General features: G+C 35.3%; 1 protein-coding gene across 2 annotated transcripts in view; it reads right to left on the minus strand.

The window, feature by feature from the left end:
- Positions 1-1429: 1429 nt before the first annotated feature.
- Positions 1430-27001, minus strand: part of AP3S1 (adaptor related protein complex 3 subunit sigma 1) — a 74109-nt gene continuing 48537 nt past the window's right edge. The window contains exons 4-7 of one of the 2 annotated variants that reach the window (XM_047729219.1): positions 25699-25770; positions 10987-11094; positions 7862-7902; positions 2003-3339 (exon numbers count right to left, since the gene is read on the minus strand). In XM_047729219.1, coding sequence (XP_047585175.1) covers positions 7867-7902; positions 10987-11094; positions 25699-25770 — 216 coding nt within the window. In that variant the 3' untranslated portion in view covers positions 2003-3339; positions 7862-7866. Of the gene's footprint in view, positions 3340-7861; positions 7903-10986; positions 11095-25698; positions 25771-27001 lie in introns of both variants that reach the window. The other variant, XM_047729218.1, reaches the window with a different exon arrangement.

Here is a 27001-nt window from a genome sequence, read left to right on the forward strand (position 1 = left end):
CCACTCCCCTACTCCTCCCTGCGCTCGTGTGCTCTCTCTCCCTCAAGAATAAATAAATCTTAAAAAAATTTTTTTTCACAAAGCTTGGCATATGCTTACAAAAAAAAATGTTAACGATATATTACATTCCCACCAGCAATGACAGTTCTCATTCCTCACAACCTCTTCAGCATTGGATGTTGTCACCTGTCCTAATTTTTCTCATATGATGAGTGAAAATAAAATCTAATTGTCCTTTTAACTTGCATTCTCTGACTACTCATGAAATTAAGCATCTCTACCTATTCCTTGGTTAGTAAGATATAAGTAAGACGACTTGCCTCTTTTAACCATTTGTACAATGTTCTGCTTTTCTTACTAGAATACAATGGGAGATGAAATCCTTTTGATTATTTCCTGAGGTAAAACTAGTAACTGGCCCAGAAGTTTACCTAATTTTGGCACATCCTAATCAAGCCCGAACTTAATCTTCTCACAATTTTTCCCCCAAAACAGAGGGAAAAGAAAAAGGGCGGAGGGAGATCCTGCCAGGCACTAACTATGTGGGGTACTGTTTATAGCTCCCTGAGAGCTGGCACAGTAGGCATTTAAAACACATTTGTCAAATGATCGAAGACCAGGGACCACCTGAATGTTCTGCTTTGCAGAACTTTCACACATCTCTGAACTGATAGAAATCCTAAACAATCGCAGACTAAATATTGATGGCCTCAACAGAAACTCAGTGTTAGATAAATATTATTTAGAAAAAATAAAGTGACTTTTCTTACATCCCAGAGCTCATGGAGTAAAATTCATGCATGTCACAAATCTAAGGAAATGTGCCAAAGAGAACACGTGGGGAGGACTAAAGCTGTAAAACAACAACAACAAAATACCACCTTGGTCTAACCGGAAGAGGAACTCCATTCATGGTTCAGAAGATAAGACCAAATAAGAAAATGTGGGACAATAATGGGAAATCAGAATAGGAGAGTGTTAAAACTTAAGAAAATGCTTTAGCTTCGATTTTGGGATAGAATAGTCAGGTGGAGCTCCATAGGGTTCTGTGTTCAGAAGCAACTAGGTATTTGCCAAAATTATTTTTCATCAACTCAGCAAGAAGGGACCAGATGAAAAACTTACACCTATCTGTATAAAGTAGGTTTTGTGATTTCTCAATATGGATTTTAGAAAAAGATTTGTCATCTCCCACCTCACATCCATACACAATGTATTACCCCATACACACCTCTTGCCTTGTGAAATAACTGATTTTTAGAATAATTAGTGAGTTTTTGAATATTAAAAAAGTATGAATTAAATAAATCAACACCAACAGCTGTTTAACAGTGATAAAATATACTTTTATTTACTTTGTTGAGTTAGAGGGTCGTAAAAAAATTATTGCTAAAGTAGATATCAGGCAAACAGAAAGGTGCTTTAGAAGTCCAGTTACCTTGGAGTTTATTTAAACTAAGAGGAAAAGGTCATAATGTTTTCATGCAATACATACTTGGTTCTTTAAATAACCATTGTGACAAATAACAGAAAGAATTATGGAATGCTGCACTTGTGATCCATACAAAACACCAACATTTTGGATTGTACATAATTTAAAGAAACGTCTCAAACACTTTTTGAAATACTGTAGTAGCCAATACACAGAGGCATGCCGTAGGTGGGCACAGGAATGCAGTTTATAAAAGAAAGAGAAACATCACACTGGAACTACTCAATTTCTTCAAAATCACTGAGCAAGAAAAGCAACATTGAACTTCCATACCGATTTTATACAACTTTTATACAGTACCTTGACTTAAATCCAAGAGCAAAAGTTAAGACTCTCCTCCTCTATTTTTGGTAAACAACTGCATGGTAAACTTAGATGACTTTTCCCCCTGGATTTTACCTGGGAGTGGCCTTTTTAATTTTTTATTTAAAAGAGGGCAGGTTTGGCACTTTTATACTGATGTCACCAATGTTAATATTTCTTGGGATCTCAGGAAGATTCATATTCTTTACAGCTGATACAGCACGGGCTGGAGCTCCCGCTAAGCCAGCCTGTATACAGAAGCAAATAAAAGAAAAAGAAAATGTACAACTCAGGTGTAGCTTATCAAAAAACACTAAAAATGGAGGACAATGATAAAAGATTCATATAACAAGCTTAGAGACCAGATGGTAGTTTGAATTGGTATGGGATGGTTACTTTGAAACTCTAATCTATAAAGAGAAAACAGTTGACACATTAAAAAATACAGTGAATACATGCAATGATAAGAACGAAAAAATTTAGATACAAATTAGCCTGCACTACTTAGACATCACATCCACTATTCAAATGACAAAAACCAGGTCTTCCCCTGAACCCTGGCTTACTGACTTATGATATAAGCATGAAGCATATTTTACATCAGTTTCCTTTTAAACATCTCTTGCAACAATCATGATAGATTTGGGGTTTGTTTTGTTTTACTTTTAAAACAGCATTTATTATCAAAATGTGATGTAAAATAAAAACCGAAAGTAACAGATCATACTTGTCTAGTTTCTTTATTTAGGGCCAAACCCTTAAAGCATTTCAAAACAACAAATTTTTTTAAAAAATTATTTTAATTGCGGAGGCTCTTCTAAATTTTTCTATGGAAGTTCTAGAACACTGAAGAAAAAAAAAAATCAGGCTTTTAAAGTAAAGCCTCAGTCCAAAGAGAACAGTTCTGCCTAAAAATGAAACTGCAACAGGAGGACCTTTCCAACCTTTGATGAGTTAGAAAAAAATATAATGATTAAAAATACTTTTTCACATAAAGTAGAGCCAACAACATAGGTTCAGTTTACAATATACAAATTTGGAGAAAGAACAGCATAAATGCAAAAGGTATTATTTATGTAAATAAATGAATTTTAAAACTTCTAGTTAGCATTACAGTATTTCACTTTTGTCTTAGGGAAATTTATAATTTGTGAAATAATTTTGAAAGAAAATAGCTTGAAAGAAAAATGCATATATATCATCTTTTTCAAATAGCTTCAACAGTCTTGATACTTTTATGGTTTAAGTTAGATTTAGATTTCATCAATTTTTATTGCCGTCACACAATCAAGGCAACATACATCTGAATTCAGTGGCATACATCATCTTGACAAAAGCAATTAGGTAACAAAAACAAATCTTCCATATATGAAACAATGTCTGTGTAATTAGAATTACTAGTTTTAATGTCCCTTTTCGAAATTTTAGGGTTTTTTTCTCTTATGTAATCCTACCTCTTTTGTTAATCAAAATAATAATAATAATAAAGCTGTTACCTGAGAAAAATCTTGACTGATACAAAATAGGCCAGTGTAAACTATTTGCTGAATAAAGGATACAAACATTGTTAAGCAATGAAATAAAAGCCACGGATTATCAACTCAGAATTGGAAATAACAGGAAAAATCAGTAAAATAGTATTAATAATAGCTATGGTCCACACAGGCAATGATATAAATGAAACACTCCATATCCAATCAAAGAATGAATAGGGCTGGAGCATTCAATTTTTATGATTTAATGGAAGTAAGTTGTTTTTGACTGACCCCTACATTTATACCTACCTGAAGCAACGCAGTTTTTTTTATACCCCCCAAAGATGTTGGAGATATGAATAAATATTGTTTAGGGTAACATGACTCATAATGAAAAGGGTCTTTAATCTGATTATTTCAAGTTCAACGTAGTCTAGCTACCAAAATTTGGAATGGTTTAGGATCAAAGAAGGATCCAGTTCAAAGAGGTTTACTATCTTGTCAAGGTTCTCTTCCTTTTACCCAAAAGTATGCTGTTGGCCAAAGAATAAATTATTTTACAAACTTACAGATATCCTGGAGCTAGTATCAGTTTTCCAGGTAGAAGGATTTTGTAATTTTTCTAATTAAAAAACCAATTTGCCACTATTTTACTTGAGTGTGTCTCTACAGGGCACAAATGATGAGTAGACTATTAAAAAAAACTACTGATAAGATATTTGAGTACAAGTATTTTAAAAGGCATGAATGATTAGAGGATTTTTATTATTGAGATAGAGGCAGAGAGAGAGAAGGTAGATAGGTGTGTATACTTTACTGGATGCTATGATTTTACTTTTGTAAACAGTAAAAATAATTTTTTAAGTATTAAATGTCATTGACAAGAAGCCTTCTTTTCCGTAAGACCCTGTACCATGAACAGCTAACTTAACTTGAGCAAAGAAAATGAAAACAAAAATGCATCCTGTAAAATTTCTTTAGATTAAGTCGTTTCTTTGTGACCAAAGATGGTGTCGACTGTTGGCTGCTAATGAGAATACATAAAGTCAATATAGCAATTGATTTAAATAGCATATATGTGCCAAGTTCTTATAATGTAAAACAAAAAGAAGTTTCTAAGTACAACAAACTACAATTCCTCTAAACATAAGCAGCAAGCCATACACATGCAAAGGATGGCAACTATTCAGAACACGCAAATGAATTAAGAGAATCAAATTATTTCTCAAGCATGTTCAATACTTTGGTGTAATATGTCATGAATTTAAATGGTAGGGAATAGAAAAATTGTAAAAAAAAAATTGCAACTTCAATTTTTAATTAAACTAACATTTTAAGAAATCAGATTTTGCAGACTATAAAATATAAAAAATATAAAAAGAACTGTTGATCAGTAAGTAGATGCTAAACTGAGCTATCTATATATAAAAACTTATGGCTTAAAAATAAAAGATGTCTCAAGAAGTCAACACCAGAACTGCTATAAAACAAATTTCATTTCTAGACTTCCATGAAAGTGAAGTCTGAAACATTTTTATGAAAGAATAAAATATAAAAGAGGTAATTTGCCATTAGGAGGTCAGTGTGCCGAGAGAGGTATAAAATAATTTTTGTCTTAGTTATGATTTTTTTCAGTAAGATATATTCAATGCAACAAGATAACTTTTACTAATTCATTTTTTTTGAACACTAAAATTTACAGAAATTAAGCTTACCTGACTTGTTAGTCATATGTACATTTAAAATGTAAAATTAAGATATTTCTGACAGTACAACAAAGCTCTCAAAGATTTAAGATTACACAGTTGACACAAACCAGAAATAAAAAGAATGAAACCCTACTGGAGAAATAACTTGTTTCCATCTATGTTACTATACTCGAGCAGCACCAAACTGCAGCAACTCCTCTAACAAAAATAAATATATGAATCCAAAGCAGTTAAGAGTATGAGTTGGATGAAAGAATGAAGTACAGTATATAAAAGAATGGTCATGTTTTCTCTCCCATGAAATTAAATAAATTAACAGAATTAAGAGAAAGAAAACAAAATGAAGTCTGCAAGTATACCAAAATGAGGCCAAACAGATAGAAGACTTATACAGACATACTCTCGGAAATTTCAAGCACTTGAATCACAAAGATAGTAATGGATGGATATGATTTGTTTTTGATTTTGTTTTTAAATTGCCAGACCCAAAAATAAACAAAATATGTGCAAGCAAAAGTGAAAAAGCAGCGCTACTAAAATATATTACGAAGAATCCTTTATGCAATAAGCAATTAACTTTCTCGAAGGAAAAAGGAAAGAATCTAGATATTTATTTCATCTAAGACATAAAATACCATCCTACCATCTTAAAGTATTTTTTCAAGCTTGAAATACAGAGTAAGATGGTAGTGGGAATGGTCTGTACATACTAAAACCTCTACCCACCCCTCCTGCTGGAAGCTGCTATATGCACATTCATAATCTTGACCTAACAGCAAAGTGAAAGAACATCAACATTAATAAACACAGTATTAAATGGTTTCAGACTCAAAATCATTAACAAAATAATGGCAGTTTCTGAATGCATGTTTTGAGCAAAATAGAAAATTCAATATTTTAATTTCTGAATGCAAGGCAGAGTAACTTTTAATCTTGGAATCTGTAATAGGCTTACTCTTTGCTTTAAGGGCAGTGCTTTAATACTCCAATTATAAACAAACGGGTTAGAAATGCTAATGACAACCCTCTAGGAAGAACTGTAACATTTTATAAAAATTTTTATCAAAATTAGAATATTTAAAAATTTTAAAACCTTCCAAATGATACAATCCAGTTAATATAATCTTCAGTTATAGTTTTAATTTCCAGTACAACATTTGCCTGTGCAAAATAAATACAGCAGACTAATAATGCCCAAGTCATGTATTTAAGGTAACTAATTCCAATCATTACAGGTGAACTCAGGGGTCCTCACCATAATTCTGGAGAAGAACAGAGTGAACTGAAGGTCAAGGTAAAAAGCTGAACCAATTCACAAGCTGACTGGCCAGCATCATTGTATTAGGGCCACTTTTCTTATTCGCTAAGCTCTTTGAAAATAGATATTTGATTTAAAAAAAAGAAGAAGAAAGCTAATTACTAGTTCTAGTGATGGAAGCTAAAGACCCAAGTGGTTCTTTGCTAGAAAATGACAATTTAACATAAACTAAAGACCAGAACACAGAAATTGGCAGTGATTTGGATCAGTGGAATAAAGGACACAATTATGTATTTTCTATTCTAGGGATAAAGTAATAGAGATCTAAGGACCAAAAGTGGTATTCCCAGCTTCACGACAGCACCTACCATCTTGGGGTAAGAAATTAAAAAGCCACTTGTATGTTGTTGCTTCTCAAACACATCCAGAAAGTAATACTTAAGTGGCTAACAAAGCAATGCCAAATTCTCAGTGGCATTTTTCTAATTACTAAAGTGGATAATCTAACTTGTTGAATTTACAGATTTTTTTTCCTCTTTGGGACTCAATAAAGTATTTTCATTTTGAAATTTTTAAATGGAGGCCTACGAGCTTTTTCATTTTTTATCTTTGTATGGCTTTGAACAACAACAACAAAAAGCTGTTCATTAGCATTTAGATTGAAATTAAAAAAAAAATTCACACAGTTAACTTAGGGTGTGAAAAAAAATGCATAGGAAATGCCAGAGAAAATTTAGTTTTATAAAGCTATGAGTCTATTAAAAACATTTTCAATATGAGGCAATATGCTTTGTAAAAATGTCCAAGGTTAATATTTTACTGAGTCTTACTTATTACAGTGTTATTACAGTGTTTAGATGTCAGAAGGTTGCTTCCCTGGTCAAAATATTTAATTCCAATTTTTAGAACATTTAATTTTTAGAACCTTTAATTCAATTTTGGAAGATTTGTTATATTATACTTTTTCTTGGCCCCTTTTAATATGGAACTGAAAACCATTATGTTAAGACTTTGGAACTGAAAACCATTATATGGGGAAAAGTACTATTTAAAAGTCACTATTAAAAAAATAAAATAAAATAAAAGTCACTATTCTAAACCTTCATTGCTTTTCACTTTGTATGCAAAACTCTAAAGGTTCAGCTTTTGGTTTTCAAATTCACAGCTTCCAAACCCCAGCAGGCAATTTTATGTTAGAATCCTAATTTAGAAAAATTGGGGGGGGGGGAGGGGAACCTCTCTGTGAGAGTTAAAATTAATTCCACCATATTATTTTTGAAATATACTCTACATCTTTATATACAAAGTAAACTGTCATTTCTACAAATGTAATATGTCAGTTAAATGACAATGTTTTAAAAAAAAGAACAAAAAAACTTTCCTTTTACAATGCAGGCAGACAAAACAGAACAAACATGACATCAATGAAACACTAGTAAAATACAGTAAGTCCAATAAAAGATGAAGAAACTACAAGGAGAAACTAGAATGAAAAATAGGCTACAGGGACTACATGGGTTCATTAACACAAAGAATTTTTGAGTCTGGCCTAAATAATTAATTGCCTTTGACATCATTTTGCTTTCCCTTTGTTAAAGTACAGTTTTCTCAAAGTCAGCAATACCTTGTCTACCTGTCCTGTCTGGGAGATTGAAAGATAAAGGTCTGTAAGAGAGAAGAATGGAAAGAGCTAGAAAGATCAGGATGTTCGGGAAAAAAGAAGACTGACTTTAAAAAAGTAGTGACTATATTCAGACCCATTTATTCATAACATGAAATACATAAAACCTAACAAGTCTCCCCAACCCCACCCCTCTACCTCCACCCCCAGGGAGTCCTTTTATTCCTAGGAAGATTCCTGAGTGCCTTTAAAACTTCCCCCAAATCCCACCGACCTCCCAGCTTAAACCCTCCTTTCCCCAGACCCCAGTGTCATAGTAAACCATTTTTCTGTCAAATCAGGATAGATGAAAATACATTCAGAGCATATCTTAGTTTCTCCTCTCTTTAAAGATCTGGGAGATCTTTGCTTCTACCTGTCTAGGTTATTAGGAATTAAACTGGTCCACTTTCCACTGTCACCAGAAATATACTACCTTTAAACCAAAATAATAAAATCTTTAGTTTCTGACAAAGTAAAGTCACCTACGTATATCCATGTTGTGTCTTTAAAGTTGTACCTTAGTTATACTCAGGCTGATTTTTAAAAGATAAATGCTATTCTCAATACCATTTAAATTAATCTTAAAAGAATGATAACCAGGTCTTTTCATCAACCATGATATTCTGAATTTTAATTATTTCTTGACAAGTTTTTGCTTGCATAATAAATTTTAACTAAAATTTAAGGAAGACTCAGATTAATTAAAGTTTATAGTGTGTTCTCAAATAATTTTGGATTATTCTGCAGTCATATATTTGGTATATATATATCCAGTTTAAGTAAAATGGAAATGGGATCCATACTGAAAACTCTAACATTCCAATGTATCTGGAATAAAGGTGGTAGTCTTCCAAACATATTACAAAAATTACTGAAGAATAGCACAAAGCCAACATTATTTTTGGCATAATTTTTTAAAATAGTGATCACGACTAAATGGCCTCACTTTGACTCAAAATCCTATTTTATAACTAAAATAGTAGCAGACATCACATATAGAGAAGCACCTGTTAAAAAACATAATGTTGTGGTCTATTCCCAGATTTAAAATATATTTCCTAGTAGAGGAGAAAAATTAATTTGTAGTAGGTAACAGCTAACTATACAAGTTAAAAGATGATCAGTGGATGAAAAGTATCAGTACCTTTTCCACCAATATTAAAACCATTTTAAACAGAATTATTTCTGTGAGATTTTTTTAAGTTACAGTATTCTTAAAACTATTTCCATTGAAAATGTAAAATTTTGTATTTTACTGCTCTTTCTTTACAGATAAGGAAAAATTGCCTCATTAGCCAAGTGTTACTGGACAATCAGAAAGCAAATATCCATTATGCAATTATTATAGGTCCTTCATGACTTTTGTCAGTATGTTAATAGCAAACCAAGGACAAAAAAGAAAAAAATAAAAAAGAGGACACCACCAATGAAAAGAAGTTTAAAACCTGGAATATGAACATTCCAGACAAAAGGTCAATATATTTTTTACAGATGATTACACAGAAGTCACAAATTCCCACATATCCATTCATTTCTGACTGATTATTAGATTGTGTCACTGTCTCTTGGCATTTAGAATCTATATCCATAGGTTTTTGTAAAGCAAGTTTGCACAAATTACATAAAACTTTGAGTTATCACTTAAAACTTTAATAGCTCAGAGGTTATAGTAAATCTTTTATTATACTAAATAAGATGAGACAAACCAACTATACTAAATAATATTGTGAGTTCTTTTCCTTGTCCTAAAACAAAACTTTCTGTATTAATCTCGTTTGTTTTCCCTTTTCAAAACCCAGGTTTTTAAATTGGCTGTAGGACACACCAAATATTAGTAGTTATTTAAGAGTCATCATTATAAGTCTCTCCTTTAGGCAACTCATAGGGATGGTAAATTGAGTTATAGAGAAATGCAGGACTATTTCACTTTAAAAGAGAACACTGGAAAATGTTTTTCTACAAAGCTTCAACTGTTTCTAACCCTCAGATTTTGGATTTAGCCATCTTCCTGTGTTTCATTCAATTCCAATGAACATAGCATTATGTTAAACTGATTCTTTAAAATGCCAACAAGATAAAAATTCTTTAGAACTCACCTGCTATAAATTAACACTAGCATATTTTTAATACCTTGCTGCTTTTATAGTAATAATCACTGTAAGTCAACCAAGCACCTGAGCTGGTATTAATAATTATAAATAAAATTTATTTTTCTAGTCTTAGTTATGACTATAACTATGAAAGCTAACGAGTATAGTGCTGAATGACATGTTAAAACCATTCATCTTTCTAAACTTCTGCTAGAGTAACAAGAACTACAGTGGCTCAATTACAATACTTGTTACTGATATTCAGCCTAATATTGAGGAAAGAGTCATGAAAATTCTAAAGTAGGATTTTACACAATGCTCAAGTGCTGGTTGATCCTCACGCACCTCATCTAACAGCACAAAGCTAAGCATGTGTAACTAACCAAATCTTCCTCCTATAGAATACAGAAAAAGCCATGAACACATGTATCATTGTATAAAATATGTGATACGTAGCCAGCTTGTCAGTGACCTCTGGAAGGATCCAGAATTAAAAGATTACGGCAATGAATTTCTTTTTTCAGTGTTCACTCAGGCTTGCAAAGCACCAGGTAGAACACTATTTCCTCATGAGAATTCCATTTCCTCTCCTTTCCTTTTCCAGAAATAGTTCTGTGACACCAAAATTATATATCTTTAAAATATCAGGTCTAAGATTTCCTTGATGATTACTAAGATTTTGTAGAGCAAATACTGATTTCATTATTCAAACACATAGTTTCTTTTTTAAGCTGTTAAGAATCTGGAATTGTGTTTATTACCCAAGGCAGTTACAACCATGGTTAAAAAAAAGAGAACACGAAACTATCAGGTAGTTAGTAGTCACAGAACATTTAACATACTAAGATACATATATTCCATTTAAAAAAAAACCGAATAAGCCTATCAGCTGTATTTAAGGGTGATACTGAAGGACAAACAGTGAAAGCTACACATCATGCATAATTTATGATCATGCTTACTACTTCCATCAACTAGAGAGCTTTCCATTCTTACCTCAGATTTCTCCAGCTTATTTTGTGCATCAATTTGAGTAACAATCTCATTCATGTTGGTCTCCAGTACCATTCCCCCCATCACCATTTCTGCAAGAATATTGTGAACCTAAAGCGAAAAATAACATACGATTATAAAGAAAATTCAGTACAAAAATGTTTCATCATTCCAGCAGCTTTTGTTTCAAACACTGCTGTAACTACTTCATAAGTATGAAGTGTAAAATAAAAATAATTTGGAGGGCTCACAATCCATGTTTGCTACTACCATGCAGCCTGAGACAGTTACAGAACCTCTTTAAGTCATAGTTTAATGGGTCCTAAAGCAGATATTAATAGTGTCTCCTTCCTAGACTGTTGAAAGGATTAAATGAGGTTATCCCTGGAAGTGCTGAAAACAAAGTAAATGAGCAATAAACACCACCTATTGCTGTAACCAGTTTAATGTTAAAAAAGTATCTACAATGGCCTTTTATGCCAGATTCTTGGCCAATAATTATCAAGTTGTTTTATACTCAAGGCATTTAATGAAGCTATGTGGCACTGTAACAAGCGCCTGATTGAAATAAAGCAAAATTTCTTATTATTGCAGGTATTTTAATAATGTTTTTGTCCCAAATACCTCCATATATGTAATACTTAGATTTTTTAATCATCAAATATACAATCTTACAGTGACTAAAAATAGCATCTTCCACTGGGGAGAAGAAATATAATCCAGGTGTTTTTTCACAGGTAGTTACTGAATCAAAAATCACCAACTCAAAGGAGAACTAGGGTATCACAGAATAGCATACTTTGCTATAATTTTTTAAAAACGTGGTGGTATAAAGAATGGAGACTCTGAAATTAGGTATGAATACTGACTCTACCACGCGTTAGTTGTATGCCCTTCAGCACCCATACAACTATTACCTTATCTGTGAAATAAAGATAAAAGTAGTATAGACACCTCTTCCAGTCATCATAAGGATTAAAAAAATTGATGCAAAATATGTAGCATTGTACCTAAAAGATACTATGAAGTAATTTTATTTTAAGATTTATTTGTTTTAGAGAGAGAGGGTGCGCACGAACATGGGGTTAGGAGCAGATGAGAGAAAGAATTCCAAGGAGACTTCCTGCTGAGGGCACAGCCAGACACAGGGCTCCATCCCAGGACCCTGAGATCATGACCTGAGTCAAAATCAAGAGTGGGCTGCTTAACCTACCGAGCCACCCAGACGCTCCCAGTAATTTTATTTTAAGCAAAAACTGGTTTTGGTTAAATAGATAATTACCAAATTCGATTTTCATTCCTTTATAAGACCGCATGCAAATGTATACATGATTTTTAAATCCTATCATCATTTACTAATTTTTCATTTTGGAAAGATGGACACCTCACATACAACTCTTGAAGAAAGAATTATAGAAATTACTTTTCCTAGCAAACAAAACCAGAAACCACCATTGTTTTAAAACCTAGTGCTAGTCCACAATAGCCAAACTATGGAAAGAACCTAGATGTCCATCAACAGATGAATGGATAAAGAAGATGTGGTATATATACACAATGGAATACTACGCAGCCATCAAATACTATTCTAATACTATTCTATATACTATTCTAATACTATTCTAATACTATTCTAAATACTAATACAAACACTATCAAATACTACGCATCATCTTGCCATTTGCGACGACGTGGATGGAACTAGAGGGTATTATACTTATCGAAATAAGTCAATTGGAGAAAGACAACTATCATATGATCTCCCTGATATGAGGAAGTGGAGAGGCAATGTAGGGGGTTTGGGGGGTAGGAAAAGAAAAAATGAAAGAAGATGGGATCGGGAGGGAGACAAACCATAAAAGACTCAATCTCAAAAAGCAGACTGAGGGTTGCTGGGGGGAGGGGGGACGGGAGAGGGTGGTGGGGATATGGACATTGGGGGGGGGGGTATGTGCTATGATGAGTGCTATGAAATGTGTAAACCTGGAGATTCACAGACCTGTACCCCTAGGGATAAAAATACATTATATGTTTATTAAAAAATTTAAAAATTAAATTTAAAAAATCTTAAAAAAAAAACTAGTGCTAAAAAAATAAAAACTAGTGCTGAATATCATCACTCCTAACTGCTATCCCTTTTGTGACTAAATACCACTTATTGAAATGACATTTTGGTGCTGCACTTAAGGTATTTAATTTAATTCTCACATTAACCTTTGTTACAGTTAAGAAAATAAACCAGCTTTTACTCAAGACACAAACAAATATGTAGCAAATGAACAATTAAAACCTAAGTCTGAGTGACCCAAGTCCCATTCTTTGCTTTCTTCTGTTAACACTAATACATGAAATCGATATAGCAGATTAGTTTTTAGTCATAATCTATGAAGATTCAATTAAAGGTCAAGAAGGTGATTGGATGATAAAATATAATTACCCTACAACAGCTAACAGGTATCAATCATATGGAGGAAAAGTGTTCAGAAAGAAAGCCCACAACCAGCAACATTAAAACTTCTGTTTTATCAGAACTTTCCCTCTTTTTTTTTTTAAAGATTTTATTTATTTATATGATATAGATCACAAGTAGGCAGAGAGGCAGGCAGAGAGAGAGAGGGAAGCAGGCTCCCCACTAAGCAGAGAGCCCGTTGTGGGGCTTCATCCCAGGACCCTGAGATCTTGACCTGAGCCAAAGGCAGAGGCTTAACCCACTGAGCCACCCAGGCGCCCCTCCCCTTTTCTTTTTAAAACAAATTCTCATGAGAAAGCACAATTTGTAATGCTGATAAAAGTACAGCAACTCCAGTGAATCTTGGAGCACTGCATCAAAAACTAATGATGTATTTTATGGTGACTAACATAACACAATAAAAATTAAAACAAACAAACAAAAAGTACAGCAACTCCACCAACCCCACCTTGCTCAGGCTTATACATCTACTACTGCCTTTCCAGAAATATCTCAGAAACACATGTAGATTAGTGGAAGCCATAGATTTCAGTATTATAGAAATGTTTACAAAGGTTAGAGGTATTAAAATATGAGTAGCCTGCAAATGTGGGTCATACTCAAGAAATACTAAGAACATATGTCAACTTAATAAGGACTAATATGTAATTTTGTCCTCAAAGTAAAAATAACTCCTATGAAAGCAAATTCAGAAAGCTCAAGAAGATAAAAAATACAAATCTCATTTGTATTTAGCCTGTGAGCTAAATCCTTAAGCATAATCTCATTTATTAGAAATATAATATATATATATTTATTAGAAATAGAATATATAAATATAATAAATGCCAAAAGGATATATCCTAGGTGAGGAGGTAGAAATTCCAGAGATTAACAGTATGGGAATGAGAACTATCAATTGGGAGATGAATCCAACATTATTAGGGTCACGGTATTCAAATAAGGTACAGAGGGATCATTTAGAAGCTGACAGAAAACTTCATATTCTAATAACTGGGAGGAATTTTTGGCAGACTTAGTAAGAGAAAGAAGATGATAAAAGCTTTGCTTTTAGCTTAGCCCTAACACATATGGCTGACATATTCTAGCATTTTGTTTTATAAATTTTACCTAAAACATTTTTTTTTTCTTTTTTAAAGAGAGAGAGTGCAGGGGCACCTGGGTGGCTCAGTGGGTTAAGGCCTCTGTCTTCTGCTCAGGTCTTGATCCCAGCGTCCTGGGACCGAGCCTTGAGTCAGGCGTTCTGCTCAGCGGGGAGCATGCTTCCCTTCCTCTCTCTCTGCCTGCCTCTCTGCCTACTTGTGATCTCTGTCAGATAAATAACTAAAATCTTTAAAAAAGAGAGAGAGAGAAAGAGTGCACAAGAGAGGGACCGGCAGAGGGAAAGGGATAGAGAGAATCTCAAGCAGGCTCCACACCCAGTAAGGAGCCCAACATGGGGCTGGATCTCACAACCCTGAGATCAGGACCTGAGCTGAAATCAGAAATCGTACGCTTAACCAACAGAGCCACTTAAGCATCCCTTACTTAAAATAGATTTTAATGGAAATAAAAGGGTGACATTATGCTTGAAATATAATTCATCTACTAAACTGCTTTGATGTTCACCTAACATAAAGGTTCAATGGGCTTTTTCTTGAATTTTCATAGGTATTTAATTTTTTTAAAAAACTAGCAAATACCACATTAGTAATGTATTTTTGCTTTTTTGTTTGTTTTTAACTATAAATGTCCAATCTACCCAACTCCATACTTCTTCTAGGTCTCTCTATTCAAAGATAATCACAGCTCATTCTCTCTTAAACAGGTTTCCCCCACTTTCCCAAAATTCCACGTACACCCTTCACTTTTTAAAAAGGCCTACATTCATACCTGCTTTTGCTAATGGAAAGAAATCCAAAGAGAATTTTCCCTTCTGTGAAAGGGTAACTTTACTTCTTTGCTTTAAGCCACTTTGGCTTACAAAATGTTTCAAAGGAACACTCTACGTCTCAGACAACAAGGGAAACCTGCGTATCCTTCATGAAAACTTCTTAGGCATATACTTGTTATGTGTGTGTAAAGGTATGTCTAATTTACACAAATGAGATCATGTAACATACACATAAAGTCACAGTTCTGCAAGAGAATAAAGAATGGACTGAAAGAGGCAGTAGAAAACAACGGTGTGAATTAAGAAAATAATAAAGGATACTGGTGCCTGGTCTATGTACAAGGATGATCAATGAAACTTTGTTGGTAAGAGTATATAAACAAAACCACAGAACTGTAAAATAGTGAATCCACACTATTTGTTTTACGTTTTTACTCAAATTCCAGTTAGTATATGGTATAATATTAGTTTCGGGTATACAGTATGGTGATTCAACATTTACTTAAAAACAGCTGGTGCTCATCACAAGTATACTCCTCAATCCCTATCACCTGTTTCACCTCTCCCTCCCACCCACCCCCGCTTTGGGGACCATCAGCTTGTTCTTCATAGTCAAGACTCTAGGGCACCTCACTCAGCATTCAGCGGGGAGTCTGCTTCTCTCCCTCTCTCTCTCCCTCTGCCCCCACCCCAAATAAATAAATCTTTAAAAAAAGAAAAAGTGTGTTTCTTAGGATGTACACTATTAATTACCACACACTTAAAAACGAGACATCTACGGGCACCTGGGTAGCTCGGTAGGTTAAAGCCTCTGCCTTTGGCTCAGGTCATGATTCCTGGGCCTCTGTACAAAATAAAAACATACTCGATGGGGCACCTGGTGGCTCAGTTGTTAAGCATCTGCCTTCTGCTTAGGTCATGATTCCAGTGTCCTGGGTTCGAGCCCCACATTGGGAGCCTGCTTCTCCCTGTCCCACTCCACCTGCTTGTGTTCCCTCTCTCTCAAATAAATTTTAAAAAATCTTTAAAAACAAACAAAACCCCATCACTCACTAAACCAAGAGAACTATGTATATCTTTGAAAATATATAGGAAAATAGTCTAGGAGCCTACCTAGCCAAATTATTAAAAGAAATTACTTTAGGGAAACAGTGTAAGATGGGGCTGAGTGTGTATAATAAGGAGGGGGGCAAGGTAAGAAGAACTTCAATGTTTAATCATATAGTCTTTAGTATTGTTTGACTTCTTTGTTTCTAAATATAAGTATTATTATTGTAATTTAAAAATAATAAAATATTTTACTATGGATAACAGTATAATGTTCTTTAATGGTTGTATGTCTGTCAGAGACATAAACAGACAGTCAGACATCACATATCCTCCTAAAATAACTACAAACTACTTGAGAATTGGGATAAGGGCATAATCTTCATATAACCCTGCAGAGTGTTAAGTGTTAAGCACTAAGTATTTTGTAAAATGTGTTTTGGAAGGAACACCTCCTTTACCTCTGCTTGCAGAAAGATACCATAAGACATGATTTTTTAAAAAGATTTATTTGGGGCACCTGGGTGGTTCAATGGGTTAAAGCCTCTGCCTTCGGCTCAGGTCATGATCCAAGGGTCCTGGGATCGAGCCCCGCATCAGGCTCTCTGCTCAGCAGAGCCTGCTTCCTCCTCTCTCTCTGCCTGCCTCTCTGCCTATTATGATCTCTGTCAAATAAATAAATAAAATCTTTAAAAAATAATAAAAATAATAAAAAATAAAAAGATTTATTTATTTATCTTAGGGATAGAGTGAGTGTGTGTGTGTGTGAGTGCATGCAGGAACAGGAGAGGGGGAGGAAGAGAAATCCCACGCAGACTCCGTGCTGACTGCAGAGCCCCACGCAGGGCTTGATCCCACAACCCTGAGATCACTATCCCAGGTGAAACCAAGAGTGAGACGCTCAATTGACTGTACCACCCAGGCGTCCAAGATACCATTTTTTAATTATTAATTTTTTTAAAAATTTTTTATTTTTTCAGCATAACAGTATTCATTATTTTTGCACCACACCCAGTGCTCCATGCAATCCGTGCCCTCTACAATACCCACCACCTGGTGCCCCCAACCTCCCACCCCCCACCCCTTCAAAATTCTCAGATCGTTTTTCAGAGTCCATAGTCTCTCATGGTTCACCTCCCCTTCCAATTTCCCTCAACTCCCTTCTCCTCTCCATCTCCCCTTGTCCTCCATGCCCATTTTTTAATTATTAACAACAGCCACTTATGATGAAGTGATCAATTATTTAATTTTTCAACACAGGTTCTTGATGGCTGTTTTTCTGTGTGCGTGTTTTTTAGATTTATTTGAGAGAGAAAGCGAGTGAGCTAGAGTGAGAGGAGAGATAGAGGGAGATGGAGAGAATCTCAAGCAGATTCCCTGCTGAGCATGGCTCCCCAAGTGGGGCTCCGTCTCATGACCCTGAGATCACGACCTCAGCTGAAATCAAGAGTTGGACACTTAAGTGACTGAGCCATCCAGTTCCCCCAATGATCAACCATTTTAAATTATGTTAGATAAGTTCAATTTATATACTTCTGTTGGTCATGTTGTTGTTACTAATTTGGTAATAAAATTTTAATATATATATTTGCTAATAAAAATTTTAAACAATTTACCTAAAGTAATCTATTAATACCTGTATTTATAATTCTAATTGCTGTAAAAAGATCTCTCTTCACATTTTGGTATTATACTCTTCAAGTCTAAGCTACAACTGATTATTTAAGAAACTATTATTTTGGGGCACCTGGGTGGCTCAGTGGGTTAAGCCTCTGCCTTCAGCTCAGGTCATGATCTCAAGGTCCTAGGACCAAGCCCTGCATCAGTCTCTCTGCTCAGCAGGGAGCCTGCTTACCCCTCTCTCTCTCCGCCTACTTGTAATGTGTCTGTCTCTTTCTCTCTCTGTCAAATAAATAAATAAAATCTTTAAATTTAAAAAAAAGAAACTATTATTTTACATACTACTAAAAAGGAAAAATATTGCCAATCAAATTATGACAAGCTATAGAATGTAACATGAATCCCAATCTCAAAAGTGTTATAATGTGAGAGAAAGCTGTAATCTTAAGAGTCTGTGAAATACGGTATTTTCTCATCATTTTAAGCCCCACACAGGTTGCTAAATAAAATAAAAGCTATAATGAAGAAACTTAAGTAAAAAAAATGACTGTTTGAGGGGTTTACTGGTGTCAGTGCTAATAACATTAAAGAAAAAAAAGCTTAGCTTCAGAAATAGATCCTCTCAAAAGATACAATTTCATTACATCTAAAAATGTTTTTAAATTTTGCTATAGTTATTCTCCAAAAGGATATCTGACATATCAAAGTGTCACACAAATCAAAACTTTGAGTTGATGATGTTATTCATCTTAAAGTGTTTGCTAAGAAAATAATCAGTTTTAGAGTCTTCTGGTTAATATTATCTTTAAGACTGAGTCAGTTGAGCAGGTTCTGCTACTAAAGAGTACTATCCCCTCCAAATTACTGATTTCTTTCCTAGTACGTTATCAAAATCATGTCATTATAATATACCTATATATCAATACAATATATATCTCATGAAAGAAAATCCTAAAGTATGACAATTTTGAAAATAATTCTGAAAGGAATTGGGAGTATATTTTGTTAGTTTATCAAAATTTTGATACAATTTTTAAGACAAAAATAGAAAGGGAAAGTATATAACATATTAATAATAATGAAGACATTTGTTAATTGCTGACCAATGAAAAGCAACAGGGATAAAGTAATTCAAAGCAATAAGTAAGAGTAGATCTATTCTAGCACACAATGCATTTTATAAGAGCACTGAATATGAGTGTCTCAAAACCTGAAAATTCAAAATAGTCAAGTCTGATTAAAAAACTAGAAAGCTGGGGGCGCCTGGGTGGCTCAGTGGGTTAAGGCCTCTGCCTTTGGCTCAGGTCATGATCCCAGGATTCTGGGATCGAGCCCCGCATTGGGCTCTCTGCTCGGCGGGGAGCCTGCTTCCCTTCTTCTCTCTCTCTGCATGCCTCTCTGCCTACGTGTGATCTCTATCAAATAAATTTTAAAAAGTCTTTAAAAAAATTTAAAAAACTAGAGAGCTGTTCTACTTTCTATTCTATAATCTGGGCTGAGTATCAAGAAATCCTTTTTTAAAGCTGCTTATTATAAAAGTCAGAGATGCTCATTAAAAGATCTGATTTTTTTCATTCCTGATTTATGTGTTACTGGTGACTTGTATTTTAATGCTACAAATTCTTTTCATATTAATCCCACAAGTGCTTTAACAGTCAATGTTCTTTCATCCTTACCCACTAATTTACATCTTTCTTTGTCTTCCCTTCTTTAACTCATCACTCCTTATATCTCACATTTCCTTCTGTGTAATGTACCTTCTTTTAGAATTTCCTTTAGTAAAGGCTTGCTGGTAGCAAATTCTCCCATTATTTTTCTCTGACAATTGTTGTAAGGTACTTTTTTTGACTTGAGAATTACAGTTGGACAGTTATTTTCTTTCAAAACTAGGTCTTCTAATTTCTGTGGTTGCTGTTGAGAAATCATTTCCCAATTTTATCACTGCTCTTGCGAAGGTAATGTTTCTCTTATTTCTGCTTCCAGAAATAAAACTGGCATATCAAAAATGGTATTTTAAGAGCTCTTTCTCTGCTCTTCAAATGTACTATCATGAGTCTAAATGTAGATTTATTTTTATTTATTCTGCTTATGATTCTTTTATCTGTATGTTAGTATCTCTCTTTAATTCTGGCAAATTCCCAGCTATTAGATACCCAGATATTATGAATATGCCTTGTTCTTTCTCTCTTCTTCTGAAACTAAGAATAAATGTTTATTAGCCCTTTCTTGCTATATCTTTCCTGACCTGTAAACCATCTTCCATATTTTCAATCTTGCTTGTCTTTTTTTTTTTTAATTTTTTAAAAGATTTTATTTATTTATTTGACAAACAGAGAGATCACAAGTAGACAGAGAGGCAGGCAGAGGGGGTGGGGGGGAAGCAGGCTCTCCGATGAGCAGAGAGCCTGATGCGGGTCTCAAATCCAGGACCCTGAGATCAAGACCTGAGCCAAAGGCAGAGGGTTAACCCACTGAGCCACCCAGGCGCCCCTTGCTTGTCTTTTTATGCTCCATTATGGACAACAGGTTCTATCTTTCCTTCTATTCAGATATGTGTAACCTATATTTATATATATATTCATAAACTGGAATTTTCCATTTTGACATTTTTTTGTCTTTGAGAAATCCTACTGAGTTGTTTTTCAAATCATCTGTAATATTTTTGTTTAATACTTTATTCATTGCAAATTTTTATCAGAATTGACTTTCTAACAACTTGCTCAGTCAAGGGGGACAGGGGCTGGTGTGTCTGGGGCCAAGCTTATGGCTGGTACTGACATGTCTGAGACACTAGCATGTCTGGAATTAAGCTTTCCAATGGCCCAGCTAGGAGTTTGGTTAAAGAAAGGAAGAACTGAGCAAATAAATAAATGCATCAGGAATAATGAGAACAAAAAGAGTGAGAATAATCAGAATAATCATTTACTGTCAGAGTAGCAAGTTGCAAATATGGAAAAGGAGAAGGCTAGAATACATTCTGTAGTGTTGCACTACACTCCAAGTTACTATGAAGAACTCAATGATTTTTGAAATATATACAAGATAAAGAAAGAGATTGGGGGTGCGTGTGCACGCGCACGCACACACCCCCCCCCCCCCTACATCTATTTCTCAGCTTGGCTCAGGAAACCAGGAATACTATTACTCTGGTAACAATGAGCAAATATGGTAATGAGATTGTCATTTCTAAACATCATTGTCCATGAGAAAGAACCACGGTTCCTTAAAGAAATAGCTGACTCCAGGCACCTGGGTGGCTCAGTGGGTTAAAGCCCCTGCCTTCGGCTCAGGTCATGATCCCAGGGTTCTGGGATTGAGCCCCGCATTGGGCTCTCTGCTCAGCAGGGAGCTCGCTTCTTCCTCTCTCTCTGCCTGCTTCTCTGCCTACTTGTGATCTCTGTCAAATTAAAAAAAAAAAAAAAGAATAGAAAAGAAATAGCTGACTCAGGGCTGGACAGAAAACATGTAAGATGCTCTGTCCATAGAAAACGCCTAGGAAAAAATGACCAGCCTCATAACTCCGAGCACCTCCATACTATGGTTTCCATATACCATTTCCAACTAAAAGGAATCAGGGCTCCTAGAAGGAACAGCTGATAATATGCCTAGAGTAGGAAATGAAGACAGGGGTTCTGCAACATCTAGTTGTACCAGAACAGGAACAGCTATCAAGTCCATGGAGGTGAGGGAATGGCAAAAGGACCCAGAAGACAACGTGAAGGGGCTCTCCCTTGAATAAACACAGGACAATGTGAGCATCCAAAAGAGTAGTATCTTCAGTGGACTAAAAAAATTAAGTATGTTAAAATTCCTATGTCACAGGAAACTCAAACAAAACAAAATCAAAAAGAACAATAATCATTTTTGGTGGGTATTAGGGAACTGATCTGTTAGGAAAACTGACAGTAAAGGGAAATAATCTAGAACTGATCCTGTCTTTCCTATGTAAACTGTACCTTTTAAATCCATCATTTCTGTCTTAAAATAGATCGCTTCATTCAATTCATACTTAGGGTCCTGAATAATAACAGATGTAACTGAAATTAGTACTTTTACTTTACCATGAGGTTGATCGAATTTTATTTATATATCCACCATCTTTTAAGTCAGAGATTTTACTGTTTATAATTTTATTAATGATTATGATCTCTTTCCTTGCTCTCTTAATCAAATAAATATGACTTTACTACTACTTATGAAACCTTGTTATGTGAGTGAGAAACCCTTCAGGTCAGATTTTCTCAGTGTATGTGCACCATCTTCAGTCTCCACATCCAAACCCATTTTACACAGGAAGACTGTCCCACTACTTCAGGGTGACTTTTGGATTAATCAAGTCCTAAAGTAGGCTGAGGGTTGTGGGCAAAATTCTGTAGAAGACCCTAAGGAAAAATGAGCTGAGCCAGTAATGATTCCTGACTGTTGTAAGATCCAGGGCTGCTTAAGAGTTGAAAATAATCCTACTTTCCTAGAAGGGCTTAAAATAAGACTAGAGTTGTTCTGGACAGAGCATGTAGGCATAGGAAAGGTCTATTTGACTGGTCTCTGACTCCTGCTATCCTGAAGCTTTTTGTCTCATTGCATTGAAAAAAATCAAAACAAGTACTTAGCCCACAAAGAAGAGATATGGTTAGTTTTCACAGGTTTTAAAACAGTAAGACACTATTGTGCGAAAGGAACAGACTATACGTATTACATACTATATGGTCCCATTTCTCTTGAAGACTTGTTTCTGCACTTACTTGTACAAAAAAACCTAGAAGTACACATACTCTAAAATGTTAACACTAGTGTTACTTAAACAATTAGACTGCGGTGGTTCTAACACCACAGCACCCTAAGTAAGCAAACCAAAACATATGCCTGTAAAGGACTCAAGGGTAAGAAATCAAAACCTAAAGACAACCAATCATAGTCAATTCAGCTCTCCCAAATAATACAACTGCTTGAGTTATAACCAATCAGATAATCCCTTTCTTTGCTTCTGCCGCTTTTCTATAAAAGCTTCTCCCCAGCTCCCCAATTGGGACGTATTCCTGTCCATGGTTTTGCGCCGCCCGATATGAATCAATTTTTGTTCAAATAAACTTAGAAATTTTTAATATGCCTCAGTTTTTCCACTAACATTAGGCAGTCTCTACAATTGAGATTACTTTCATTTATTTTCCACTTACGTGCATTTTTTAATTTTTCTAAAATGAAGTTTTCTAAAATGAAGTTTTAAAAACACCATGTCATGTATGAAAGCTGTAGATGAGTAGAGCTTAATTTCTCTACTGAGGAAATCTTTTATTCTCTAGGAAAAATGTGAAAACTTCACTCTTACTACAACATTTACCAGTGATTCCTCAATCTTCTTAAGAAATTGCTTGATTGCATAAGCCAATGATCTCTCACAATCATTTCATTTTTCTTAAAGATTTTATTTATTTGAGAGAGAGCAAGTACAAGCTGGGGAGGCAGAGGGACATAGGGAGAGGCAGGCTCCCTGCAAGGACTTGATCCAGGACCCCGGGATCATGACCTGACCCAAAGGCAGATGCTTAAATGACTGAGCCACCCAGGTACCCTGAACAGTCGTTTTATTTTTTTATTTATTTTATCTTTAAGATTTTATTTATTTGAGAGAGAGTGAGAGAGAGTGCGAGCAATCACAAGCAGGGGAAGAGGCAGAGGGAGAACGGGAAGGGAGAAGCAGGCTCCCCCACACTGAGCAGGGAGCTGGACATGGGGCTCCATCCCAGGACCTAGAGATCATGACCTGGGCGGAAGACAGATGCTTAACTGACTGAGCCACCCAGGTGCCCCTGAACAGTTGTTCTAAAAAGACCTTTTTAAAGTATTTTAATCCTGTACCAAAACATAATTTTGAATACTGCAAACCCCAATGCCTAAAAATAACAGAAGTCTTTAAAAGTGTGAAAAAGCCTAAGACACGATGTGAGCAAAGCAGTAGAAAACTCAAAATAGATTCTTAAAAATATCAAATTTAAGTTTTCTGTCCAAAATGAGTTAAGACACAAAATCAAATCATCTAGTAAATGAGAACTATGATCCAGAAGATTGGCTAATAATAAAGACAGTGTTTTGATGGTTCACAAATAATAAAATGCATTCCTTCCTTGCGCTGCATCTTGACTGTGCCAGCAGCTACATCAACTCTATGCATCTGCCAAGATTTAGTTATAACCGTATGCTCAAAACTGCTGAATTCTAACGTGTGTAAATTATACTTACATATATTTACATATATAATTAACGTGTGTAAATTAAAAATCCCTCTGATTTTTAAAAATCACATTTTCTGCTAAAATTTTCAGCATATTATTTGACTATTTTATTCAATGGCTTAATCATTCCAAAACAATCCATTACATTACATAAACTTAATACAGAAAAAAATCTGTATATGTGGATGCTTTTCTTCCAAAATTCCTTATCACCAGTACCCAGTAATACTGGCTAGAAAATTCAGTCACCCTTCCCTCCTCTCACCTCCAGCTTTCAGCAGACCACTACATCCTGTCAAGTCACTTTTTTCATCACTACTATAATGCTTTAGTTCACTTCTTTCTGGACTACTGCAAAAGACTCCTAATTGATATCCTTGTCTTTAATCTCCTACCTACCAATCCAATCTTCATAATGTAGAAAAAAAACAATCTGGCAAAAACCAAAAACAAACAAACAAAAAAACACCCCACTGATGTTCAACAAAGCAACAATAAATGCCAATAAACACTTGATTTAAAATATTAAAGTGCTTCAGAACAAAGTCTAAAATTCATGGCGCTGGGTGCCTGGGTGACTTGGTCGGTTGAGGGTCCGACTCTTGTTTTCAGTTAAGGTCATGATCTTGGGGTCTTGAGATCGAGCCCTGCATCAGGCTCCACACTCAGTGTGGAGTCTGCCTGTCCCTCTCCCTCCCCAAGACAGTGTGCATGTGCTCACTGCTCGCTCACACATGTGTTCTCTTTCCCCCTCTAAAATAAATAAATAAAATCTAAACAAAACAAAACAAAACCTGTCCCACTAAAGGCACTTTAAAACTAGGCCACCTGATCAATACCAATTCCCCCTCCAAAGCCTGTATTTTCTTTTCTTTTTTTTTTTTTGATTTTTTTATTTATTTTATTTGACAGATAGAGATCACAAGTAGGCAGAGAGGCAGGCAGAGAGAGAGAGAGGAGGAAGCAGGCCCACTGCTGAGCAGAAAGCCCGATGCGGGGCTCCATCCCAGGACCCTGGGATCATGACCTGAGCCGAAGGCAGAGGCTTTAATCCACTGAGCCACCCAGGCGCCCCCAAAGCCTGTATTTTCTTTCACTGCCTCTAGAGCCATCCTCCATTTCTGACAGTGAAATACCTACAATCCTTACAAAATCCAACTTCAATGTAATTTCCTCCATTCACACTCTCCCAGGCAAAGGCAGGTAGGTCAGCTCTGTTCCCATGAACACTGAACACACTGCTCCTTATTAATGCCACTGTTTCATCCTCTAGATGTGGATCTTCTGGGCAGGGTCTGAATCTTCACCAGGCACAGTGCCCGGCTCATAGCAAAAAATACTTTATGACTTATACTAAATAAATAAAGGAATAAAAATAGCATTATTTGCTAAATCCATTTTCACCTTGAGAAATACAAATTACCATTTTTTTTCCCAGATAAAAAGTTTAGGAGATTTGACAATATAGAAAGTACCTTGTCTACATGGAAAATTAAATCCAGTTCACAGACATTTTCAAAACACTTGTCTAATGTTTCCACAAATACCTAAAGAAAAAGAAAAGAAAAAAAAAGGTTAAATGCTCTTGAGAACCGTATAAATTCATTCAAACCTATCATCTAGAAAGGAAACAATTCTTAATTGTGAACTAACACTTTTCTAATCTATTATCGTATTTCTGTTTTAATCAGATATTGTATTAAGTATAACAGGAGTAATTATTCTTCATGATAATTACATTTCGGTACATTAACATACAAAACAAAATAAACTTTGCTGAAAGTAACGAAGAACTAGAAATTCTTAGCACCATTACTTTAAAAAACACTGAAAAATACTCAAACAGGCTCCTTATCTTCATGTGAGGAGGAAAAAAAAGTTATTGGAAATATTTATCAGTAGAGATGCACGCAGTCCAAGTATCTACCATATCTAATGCTTTTAATTAGCAACTCAGCATAAAAGATCACTCAAAATTATTTATGGAACAAGCAAAGACTTTGGAATCAGCCTTACCTGCGTTCAAACTCTGGCTTCAATACCATGCAGGGCCTTATGTGGGAATGGGTTAACTCAGCAGGCACAGGATGCTCAAAACCTACACCCTCCCCCCAGATGGCCTGTTCATAGATGAGCCCTGGGCTCGCTCCCTCCAGAGAACCAAACTCCTGGGAACTGAGCTCTGAACCCTTGCAAAGTTCTGTCTGATAAGAGTGTTTGGCATGCCTGAGTCCTTGGGCGGCACCAAATACCAGTCTGAGCAGAGAGTTTATGCTAACAGTGTGATTTAGGATGAACATCTCCTTTTCTCTGAGGTTCTACAGTTGAAGTAAGCAAGCAAGGTCAGTCACAATGGTGACATATACATGCCTATACGAGCGACCACCAACAAAAATCCTGGGGACACAGGCTGGGGGAGTGTCCCTGGTTGTGAGCACACTGTACACCTCACCACATGTCATTTCTGGGGGAATTAAACACATCTTGTGTGACTCCACTGGGCAGGGACACCTTGAAGCCTGCCTTCGGTTTTCTCCAGACAACCCCTCATGGGCTTTTGGTTATCTTACCGTTTATTATCACTGTAATAAACCCAAACTATGAGCACAGCAACTTCTGAGCCCTGTGAATCCTAGTGGCTCAGTGAGACCCTCCTGAAGACCCCTGACATAAGCTTTCAAAACTTAATCTCTTAAATTCTACCTTGCATAGGTTGTCACTATCTCTTCTATGCCCACCGTCCTTCTCAAAGTTAACTGTCAACAGACAGAATGACCA

The sequence above is a fragment of the Lutra lutra genome, chromosome 5, assembly GCF_902655055.1.
Source record: "Lutra lutra chromosome 5, mLutLut1.2, whole genome shotgun sequence".
Classification (NCBI taxonomy): domain Eukaryota; kingdom Metazoa; phylum Chordata; class Mammalia; order Carnivora; family Mustelidae; genus Lutra; species Lutra lutra.